The sequence below is a fragment of the Alligator sinensis genome, unplaced genomic scaffold (genome assembly GCF_000455745.1).
Source record: "Alligator sinensis unplaced genomic scaffold, ASM45574v1 scaffold1004_1, whole genome shotgun sequence".
NCBI classification, from domain to species: domain Eukaryota; kingdom Metazoa; phylum Chordata; order Crocodylia; family Alligatoridae; genus Alligator; species Alligator sinensis.
In genome coordinates, this window is record NW_005842148.1 from 238297 (window position 1) to 248723 (window position 10427).

General features: G+C 44.3%; 2 protein-coding genes across 13 annotated transcripts in view; one reads left to right on the forward strand and one right to left on the reverse strand.

Moving 5' to 3' along the window:
- Window positions 1-10427, forward strand: part of IGF1R (insulin like growth factor 1 receptor) — a 264141-nt gene that overhangs the window by 228122 nt on the left and 25592 nt on the right. The gene's annotated exons all lie outside the window — the stretch shown is intronic.
- The window catches only part of LOC102384288 (pyroglutamyl-peptidase 1-like protein), a 54208-nt gene that overhangs the window by 9806 nt on the left and 33975 nt on the right, over window positions 1-10427 (reverse strand). For 7 of the 12 annotated variants that reach the window (XM_025206256.1, XM_025206255.1, XM_025206254.1 and 4 more), the window contains 3 exons: window positions 2861-3019; window positions 1517-1633; window positions 599-828 (listed from right to left, as the gene is read on the reverse strand). In XM_025206256.1, coding sequence (XP_025062041.1) covers window positions 599-828; window positions 1517-1633; window positions 2861-3019 — 506 coding nt within the window. The remainder of the gene's footprint in view (window positions 1-598; window positions 829-1516; window positions 1634-2860; window positions 3020-10427) is intronic. The other 5 variants (XM_025206261.1, XM_025206262.1, XM_025206260.1 and 2 more) reach the window with 1 other exon arrangement.

The window sequence follows — 10427 nt, forward strand, 5'->3', positions numbered from 1 at the left end:
CCCATCTCCTCTGCCATGGAGACCAACATCCTCAAATTAAGAAATACTGATTTTGACCTTCAAGAATCCTGGACTTTTTTTAAAGGTAAAAGAATCTCATTTAAATGTGTGTGTTTGTAAAATGTATGCAATACATAATGTACCATACATAATGTAGGATATGTAATACTGTATGCCATATATACTACAGAATTGCTACAAGCACTTTTGTAAAAGTTCTAATTTAATTTGTCTGCTTGGTCCTCTGCTGGGTACTTTTCTCCCTCAGTTTGGACACTGAAAGAGGATTTCTAGTCTACTTTCTAGTTCTGTTCCTGTACAAACAGTGCCATGAAGTTTTGAGTCTGTTAGAGGGTGCTTTGAGTGAAGATTAGTTTTTATTGGAAGTCACAGATTCATGGAAAAAAAAATTCCTACTGGCCTTTTCATGAAAGTTTTCTTCTACAACATTTAGATTTTACTTTAGATTTGATGCTAGCATCCTGTTAATTCCTCGTAAAGTCGGTCTTTTGTGCTAGTTGAAGGAAGTCTGTCCTTTGGGTCTTGAAGGTGAAATGAGTTCTCATGCTTGTGTGACCTCTTAACCCACCTTACTTACCTTCCTGCATCTCGGGAGAAGAGGATGTCAATCCCTTCCACAGCTACAGTTTTCCAGAGAGTTTTCATATCAATTGTAGAGTCAAGTCGCTCCGGGCCATCTAACAGACAACAGCCATCTTGTGGGCAATACCCACAAACATCCTTTTCTTTGTAGCCTTTGTTCTTCCCACACTGTTCAAGGATGATGATTGCTTTGGAGGAGGAAGCAAGCCCAGTGTGAACAGTAAGCTGTTCCCCGCCGTCAGAGTAAATGAGAAGAAATTAAAATGAGAACTGTTTTTTGTATAAAACACTTTGTTCGGAGTGTCATGCAGCACGTAAAGTGTTAGTGCAAAGACAGGGAATCTCCTGCCTATAGGAAACTTAGGTCACCTCTTGTGACAGCAAAACTGGATTCTCATTATTCTGTATTGCCTAGTCAGCTGAGGACTCTGGATTTTGCTTTTGTGCATGCAAACAAAAGTATCTTCTGCAGCTGATAGAAGATCTCTCTGCTGTTGTGCTTGCATTACCCAAAAGCTCAACTGTTTTGCTCATTAGCAGGCATCTCAAACTGCACCAATTCACAGTATACATCTTTAACCTACCGTTAATTCTGCAATCATTGTGCACCAATTTGACAGTTCAAATTCTGATATCTTTGGTGGCTCATGGAAGCTATACTGATGACAGGACTTCCACAATGCTCTCAAATATATGGTTGTCTAGATTTCCTTGTCGTCAGAACAGTTACTGCCTCACTTGCTATCCCTTCAAGTCACTGAAAAATCCTTTTTCATGCGGTGAAAGGAAGGGTGTTCAGGAGGAAGCTACTTTTTGCTTTTTATAGCTTAAAGAATAGGGTTTTTTTTCACTCGGCACGCTTGGCCTACTCTTCACTTTTAAGAGAAAAAACCATTGAACTCTAGTTACTCACTAGTGGTTGGAGAGTCGTCCAAATCTTCCACACTGACTCCTTTGTTTTTTGGTAGGACACGGGCAGTTGCACAATTTGAAGATCTATGTCACTACCAAGGCCCATCTTGGACAGCTCCTGTATACAGAAACAAAATGGTACAGGTAAAAGCTTCAGGTGTGTTCAAGATGATGTTATGGAAATTAGACTTTGGCCCAATTCAGAAAGCACACTACAAGGGGCATGAAACATCCTAACCTAGTGGTATCCAAGCGTTGGTCGGTAGAGAGATGTGTGGTCACGTAGAATCGTAGAAAATGAGAGTTGAAAGGACCTCAGGAGATCATCTAGTCCAACCCCCTGCTCAAAGGCCCAATGTTGTGGGAGACCATATCAAAAGCCTTGAAGCTCCCTCATCCCCAGAGCCAGTCATCTCATCACTGAAGGCAATCAGGTTGGTTAGGCATGATTTGCCCTTGGTGAATCTATGCTGACTGCTTTTCTCCTCCAGGTGCTTAGAAATGGATTTCTTGAGGATCTGCTCCATGCTTTTTTCCAAGGACTGAGGTGAGGCTGATTGGTCTGTAGTTCCCTTGATTCTCCTTTTTCCCTTTCTTAAATATGGGCACTATGTTTGCCCTTTTCTAGTCATCTGGGACCTCTCCTGATCTCCGTGAGTTTCAAAGGTCTGCAACCACATCAGCCAACTCCTCCAGCCCTTGGGTGCAATCCATCTGGACCCATGGACTTGTACATGTCTAGCTTTTCTATATAGTCCCTAACCTGTTCTTTCACCACTGTTGGCTGCTCCCCTCCTCCCCAACCAAACTGTGCTGCCTGGTGCAGTGGTCTGGGAGCTGCCCTTGCCTGTGAGGGCTGAGGTGAAAAGGCATTGAGCACTTCAGCCTTTTCTGCATCCTCTGTCACTAGGTAGCCTCCCCCGTTCAGTAAGGGGATCCTCTTGTTAACGATATACTTGTAGAAACTGTTCTTGTTCCCCTTCACATCCCTTGCTAGCTGCAACTCCAATTGCACTTTGGTCTTCCTGACTTCATCCCTGCATGCCCAAGCAGTGCTCTTATACTCCTCCCTAGTTGTTTGTCCAAGTTTCCACTTCTTATAAACTTCCTTTTTGTAATTTAGTTTACTGGAGAGTTCCCTCCTAAGCCAAGCTGGTCTTCTGCCATACTTGCTAGTCCTCCTGTGCATTGGGATGGTTTATTCCTGCACTCTCAATAAGACTTCTTTAAAGTCCAGCCAGCTCTCCTGGACTCCTCTCCCCCTCAGACTGGCTTCCCAAGGGATCCTGCCCATGAGCTCCCTGAGCGAGTTGAGATCTGTTTTTCTGAAGTCCAGGGTCCTTACTCTGCTGATCTCCATCCTTCCTTTCCTCAGGATCCTGAACTCAGTCATCTCGTGGTTGCTGCTGCCCAAGTTGCCATCTACTGGTACGTTCCCCACCGATTCTCCCCATGCATGGTATAGCTGTACAGGTTTCCCTCGCTTTGTGCTGTACATATGTTCCTAGAAAACGATGCATAACTCAAATTCGCATAAAGGAAACCAACTTTACAATGTAACAAACAGGGATACGTTCCAAGACCTCGACTGTACTGCATCCAGACCCATTTCTACCACTTTTACAGGACAATTTTGGTACTCACCAACAGCAGACAGTACATACCAGCACAACCGCAGCTCCAGAAGCACGGGCACCAGCTGCCCTCAGCAGCGGCCCTAGGCACTGCTGCTGGGGGCCTTCATGACTCAGCTCCACGCTGATGGGGCCGGGCCGCAGGGGCCAGTGCTGCAACCCAACCCGGGCACCAGCACCTGGCTCGGCCCCCACAAATAATCTCTTCTTCCTCTGCCTATCAATCACTCCCACAATGCACTGCACAAAGCAGCTGACTGTGGGCTTCTGCCACACTGATTGCATAAGAGAATTTACCTAGCATATAATGAATTTTTGGTATAAAAAGGGTCGTTGCATAAGAGCGAATTCACACGTCCAGAACCCGCATAAAGCGAGGGAAACCTGTATTTGCCAAAGGAATGTTTGATTGTCAGTGGGTGGGGAGTGTCTCTCTCCACTCTCAAGATGTTTGCATTAAAAAACAAATTATAACCATGACACAACATTCTCTTCCAAAGAGCAGAGGGTTAAATCCATACTCCTAATAAGACACATCTTCAAAATTTCCATTCTTATCTAGTCCAATGTTTCTCAACCCATGGGTTGCAAGAATATATGAAAGGGTCACGAGCAAACTTTAGAAATGGTTCAACAGACTTTAAGTATGGATTCTCCTTTAAAGGAGGAAAACGTGGGAAACCGTGGCTTTTCCGTTGCGGGCTGGCAAAGTTCCAGCCTGCAAGGGGCTCCCCATGCCCACCTGGCCCCACGCATCAACCCCCAGCCCCACACGCTGCGGGGCTAGGGCTTGGGAGTGAGGGCCACTGGGTCAGGACTGACCATCGAAGTTTACAAGCAGCTCCTGGTACAAAAAATTGTGAGCCACTGATCTAGTCCATCACCTCCCGAAGCAGCACTGTCCCTTGCAGTTTCCTAGTGCTCCCTCCCCTGAGGAGGGAATGATAGTAGATAGGATCCTTGCTCTGTCTCCATCTTGATTTTCCTTGCATCAGAGTAGTAATCAAATAAATGTGGTTGCATTTTTAATCTGTTTGGCTTATTCCTGGTTTGGTGGTTTCCTTAGCAGCACAGAAAAGTCCTGTCTACAATGGGCAAATTTTCCTGGTTCAATGCAATACCTGCCTGGTTGCTGGTATGATTTCATAACTCTAGAAAACTCCATGTAGTTGGGATAGGATAGAGTTTCCCTGTGCCTTATCTATAGAAGACCCAAGCCCCATCAGTAGACCTTTCTCTGAAAACTTTGGTTTCCACCCCTGATGTTGGGGTGAAAGGGAGTAATGGCATTGCCCTAAAGAAACAGATTGAGGAGAGGTCTACCTGCTGCCCTTGAAAAAGGTAACTTGGGAGTGGGCTTGAAGGGGGGGAGTATAAAGGGGGGGTCTTGAGGATGTTCCTTCAGGGACCCTGGTCAGGAGAGTAGGATTTAAGAGCAAGGGAAGCAGGGGAATGAGTAGTTGGCTGTGAAGCCGAATGGGAACCTAGGCCTCTGCACTGGAATGTGACAAGCGGAGTGTGCTTTGTGTCGAGGAGGGAGGGGAATCTGGTGGGATGACACTGGGTCTTGTCATGTGAGATCATGTTTGTGTCACTGACAGAGGCCCATTGTCCCCACAGTGGTGTAAGGGAGGGAAGGCAGGAGGTCACCAGCATAGGGGTTATGCTAGATCAGGAAAAAAGTTAGGGTACTCTTTATTCTAAAACATTACCACCCTAGCAAACCCTTCCTGTTTCTCACGAGGGGAGCTTGTGTGGATGGGGCCTAGCTGTAAACCATGTTAACTGGGAAATTTGCCCTTGAACACTGGCTTTCTAAATAAACTGTTCCAATTTCCTTGTCAGCGGAAACATTGATTAGCTGTGCTCAATAAACTATCTGACACGAGCAAGGAAACAATGCCTGCAGGGAAGTAAACACATTTGGAGAACACTGCCAGCCTTCTTTCCTCCCGGCACTGACGGTCTTTGAGGGCCCATTGCATCATCTCGCTTAAGAATGCAGTGCTGTGTCCCCGCTTCCAAAATAATAAAACCCGAGCCAGTCCACAATTAGCATTTTATTTTCTGACACGTCTTTCATTTTAACGTTTAATGTGACTCTTCCTCTTTGAACTGCATGGCTTTGGGTATGTGACTAGTAGCCACGTTCTTGCAAAACACGGGGATCCAAAATATGGACTGTTAAAACTGCTGCTGTTAGTTGAACAGTTAAGGCCAAATTCATCCTTAATATTGCTATCTGTGGAGAAGCCCCGAGAAATGGATTTGACCCATTGCCTGTGCAGGGTGGAGGAACCCAGCCAAAAGCAAAAAGCCTATAGATTGCATCGGAGACCGAAAAGAAGACGCAGCTTGCTAGATCCCAGCCATGCCTTATTTAGTGTGTGTTCAATATAATGTCCAGGTGCTCTTATCATGGGCTGGTATCCCACTATGCAAGCACAAAGCAAAAAGATGGTCCCTCTGCCAAGGACCCTGTATCCTAAACTAGAGACAATGGAGAGCAAGAAAGAGAAGGCCACATACAAGGAAACAATGACACCGTGTTGGACAGTAGGTTAGGCTTCAGCTTTCTGTAGCAATAACCAACCAACACATTTCCCAGATTTCTCCAAGTATCCGGTGACATTGTTACCACAGGTCCCGTGTGTGGCTCATTAGAAATTAAGCCATGGGAGAAAAGAGGTTTTTGGTGGGTATCAAATCGAGCAAGACAAAAAGAGAAGCAGCTGGAAACATCACCCTAAGAGAAATGGAGGAGAAGGGACTTTTTGGGCAGCGTGCTGGCTGGGAAGAACTTCAAATTTTTGAGCAAAGAAATAACCTCCTGCTTGATTCCTACAGTATTCAGGGAAACAGGATGTTGTGTACACACTTAGCAAATAGACAGCGTTGCATCAACGAGAGACTTGACTCCTTCATGCGTTTCCACTTCTATCAATCCAGTTTGCAGGTTCCCACATACTGAAACACTGTGCAGGCCAAATGAGCAACAGCATTCAGGCATGCTCACATACAGCTGGATATTACTGCCTAAGGTCACTATCATTTCACAGGAACTTAAACTATCTGTATCTACTGATTAGATGCACAGACAAGCGCCCACTTTTCATACACTGTTTTGTAAATCTAATTCAAAGAGCATTGTACTGGGATAAGGAGGAGGAAATATAGAAGTGTCTATGTACCAAAAAGATGCTCCATAAAGCCAATACTATGTAAAATAATGGTGTGGAAAACTGATTTTTTTTTTTTAATTTGCAAATATATTTTCAAACTCCTCAGAGTTTTACTGGTAAGTGATACAGAAAGCTTTAAAAAAATGACATTAATATCACTTATAAAATTATTAGCTTGCATTGTTTGGTAGCCTTTTACCTAAGGGACTTAAGCATTTTGCAGATGTTATTTAAGCTCCACAACACTCCTTGAGTAGTAGATAAATTGTTTTTTCTTCATCTGATAGATGATTATGTTGGGGCTGAGAGGTTAAATGACAATTTGCATAAGTGGCAGAGTAAAGAGCAAAACTAGACTCCTGGTTTCTAGCCCCAGTAGGAAACCCAGCCGTTACATATAGTTGACAGTGTGCCTTTTTTAATGCAGTCAGCCTAGCATCATTATGCTGAGTGTTGTGTCTTGTTGTCTAGTTGAGAGACCGATCTTTAGAGTATGTCGTCAGCATAGGTTCGTTCTGGTGTGGTATTTTGCTGTGCTGTTTGAAGGAGGGACAGGATCAGGTTCCAGAGGCAAAGTGGGGCCGTGAGTTCATAATATGAAGTAAATCATTTGCCTGATTTACGATTCTGAGGACACCAAGTGCTGCAGAACAGACAGCATGTCATTGAATATAATGCCCCAAGAGATCTGGGGTAAATGTACCGGTTTGCCTTCCCATAGGAAGCTTTCTGCTCTGCATTTTAAGGGTTAAAAGATGCTTTTGGCAAGGCACTTTCATGCATATTTTAAGAGGGTACTTCAGGTGACCTGACTTTTAATAGTCCTAAAGGAACTTAGAAAGATGGGTTTCTGAAAAAGAAGCTGTCTATCCAGCACTATGCAGCCATATTAGGGCTTAGGAATGAGTCCAGAAAAAACTCTGAAGCTTTTCTTGATGACCCTGAATTGACAGGATCATCTGTGTCTTCCACTCCTTCTGATTGATCTTTTTCCTTAAGCACAAAAGTGGTGCATTTTCTAATGATGAGGACTCTCTGGATGTGCTGCTGATGGATGCTTTCTGTTGGCATCTGCCTGCACTGAGATGAGAACTTGTACTACTGCAAATATGGCAGCAGTTTCTTTGGCCTGTTTTTATTCTTATGCTACAAAATAGGTAATAAGAAGAGCACGAGTTGCCAGTGGGGAAAGCAAAATCCTAAGATGTGTGTCAATGTGATTAGAGCCTGGTAGCAGTTGAAGATTTAAAGTGGCTTATTTCTTCGTGTGGTCCGCCTTCTCAGGAGGGTAGGAAACAGGAGTTTAGCTTAGTTGCCCCAAATGGAAAAAGCCGTGCAGTTCTGGCAATAACTTGCTCACAACTTCACGTGAACCTGACGCTTTGAAGCAATGGGAGCAAAAACTGTTGTCAATTAATCCATCCTTGATGGGCTCTGTACTTCATGCCCTTACCAAGGCAAGCAACTCAGACTTGTTTGGGAGACAAAAAAAAAAAAAAAGAGGACTTGCCAATGAAGAGAGATTGTTGAGAAGAGGGGAGGGAAGGGGCAGCTGGCACCTTAGGCCTCCTTAAGAAAGCAGGTCCTACAGGGTATCGCCGATGGGAGAGAAGAGAATACTAATGGAAGAGCAGAGTGAGGGGTGCGTAGGGGGCTGCGATGGCTGTGGTGCTTCTGCAAGAACCAGGGCAGTTTGCGATGAAAGGATCGAACTAAAACTCTAGACTTGCAGGGCAGGTGGCAGTGCCTGACCCCACAGGGGCTGGTGCACCGTCCTGAGCTTTTGCACGAGGCCCAGACGACTCGAAAGCAGTACTGACAAGTCCCAGCTCATTCTGGAAAGACTCCTAGCCTGAACAGATGTGGTGAATAAAGCTTGGGTCATCAGTGATTGGTTCTCAAAAATTAGGCATGCTTCGGAGCACTTAGTGATCCCTGAAAGAAAACCCAGCCAACTTGGGATCGCTGCTAACCATACTGCTCTTTTTAGCTTACATGGGTAGGCTTCCTGAAGACTATAGGTCAACTAGCTAAAACAAGACACCTGGGCTGTTAATGTATAGATAAATATAAGCCAGTTGGAACAACTCACTGGCCTAGCCAAGTTCCTGGGACTTCCTAATGTACAGACTATTTCTTACATTTGTCTGGATTTTGCTACTTTACCATGGAATCAGAAACCCAGGCAGCATCTTCAAGCATACATGGATCCTCCCCACAGTGTGCTGGAGTGGAGGGAAGAGGATTTGATCTCCACCCTAGACCAGGACTGGCATGTGCTTAATTACATAACAATAGCTAACCCGTTCTATAACATCCTGGCACAGCAGGCACATGACACAATGCTACAAAAACCTTGTTTCATCAGTGTGTTCTGGCCTCGGGCAGTTGTGCTCACAGATAAAGAACACATTTTCTTTTTGAGCTGGGTAAGATGATACTGCATCTAAAATTAGGACCAATGGAAATCAGGAGATAATGAGCAAGAACATTGTCAACTGACAAATATTTGCGGTTTGGGGCACATGTCATGTTGAGGGGTGGGATCCTTTACTGGCTTCCAGAGATGCCTGGAGAATGGAAAGGTACAGTAGAAGTGTTGTTCTGTTTCTGAGTAGCCGACAGGGATTACGTTACCTCCCTCATGACTTCACTGCATGTCTAATGGACTCCTTCCAAACATTGAGTTACCCTTTCCTTCTGCAAACATGTTAAGACAAAATTGTGTTTCTACAGGGGATATCAGGTTTGTTCTTAGCCAGGTTTGGCCAACCCTGACAGTTTCAGTAAGCTTGGCTTTGTTGCACTTAATGTTGAGTTAGATCTTCAATAGCTGCTATTACCTCTCCTATTAAGGATATAATCTTGGAGCAGTGGTCCTGTATCCCTGCCAAATACTGTGCTGCCTACTTTTATTCCACTGGCTTCTTGTCTGTTCTGAGTTCCAGGTGGACCTGCCAACCTCCCTCCAGCTACCTCCGTTCTCAGGACCTGGACTCCTCTCGGTTTTTGTAATTGCATCTTTGTCTTCTCTGCAGGTTCTGTCTTCTTGAGCATCCAAGTCGGTCCCTCCACCTCCACCTTGCTTCAGATCTCTTCTTGGTAATCCCCTTCCTATTTTACAATCTTGCCTGTCCATGAAACCCGTCAAAGTATATTAATACAGCCCATTTGGAAGCTGTTCTTTCTTCGTACAGGAGAAAAATTAAGTGGCAGTCATTTTCTGTGCTGAATATTGCTGGAAATTGCCTTGCATAGGAACAGCGCATACTCTTAACAAAATTCTGTAGCTGCTCTGGCTCTTCAAAAGTACACGCTGCAGCCTTAATCAGCTGGAGAGAGAGAACTTAAAATAGCAATCTTCTTCTGTTGCAAAAAGTGCAGTTTTCCAATATAATAGCACAGACTAATTTTTATGATTTAGAATAGAAAAAAAAACCCCACCACAGGCCCAGTAAGTACTAAAATTTAAGATAGACTATCTCTTTTTTTTTCTGTCTAATAACACCTGACCAGAAAAAAAGAGGTAAGGCCCTACTGGGGTTTCCCTGGTTTAACATCACCAAGGATCCTGGTTTTTGCTGATTAACTACCCCCGCCCCCTTGCAAATTCTCTGATTAAAAACCCAAAATCCATGATTAAAATGAAAGGCAGAGAGAGAGAGGTATCAGTTGAACACAATGTTTTATTGATATATTTATGGTTTAAAAGCAATTTGGAAGCCTACCAGTGCCTTAATTGCTGTAATAAAATAAATTCTAAATACCTATATATTTATGGCATTTGATTCTTGGGCTTTTCATCAGGGAAAATCAGAGCTCCTGCTGAGACCAGTCTGTATACCCCAGGGAATTATGTGCAGAAAAGTTCAAAATTATGCACCATAAATTATTATTATTTTTTTTTTTTTTACAAACTAAATATAATACTATTTAATGTGATGCTTTGAGGTAAAATGGGGCTTGCCAGGGACCAGCTGGGGGCCCCCTCTGGTAGGGCTGGGTGGGCTGGTGGGCACTGGCAGGGCTGGCGGGGGCCCTATAAAGTGGGTATGGGTGACTGCCAGGGCTTTGGGGTGGTGGGGGGGGGTGGTGG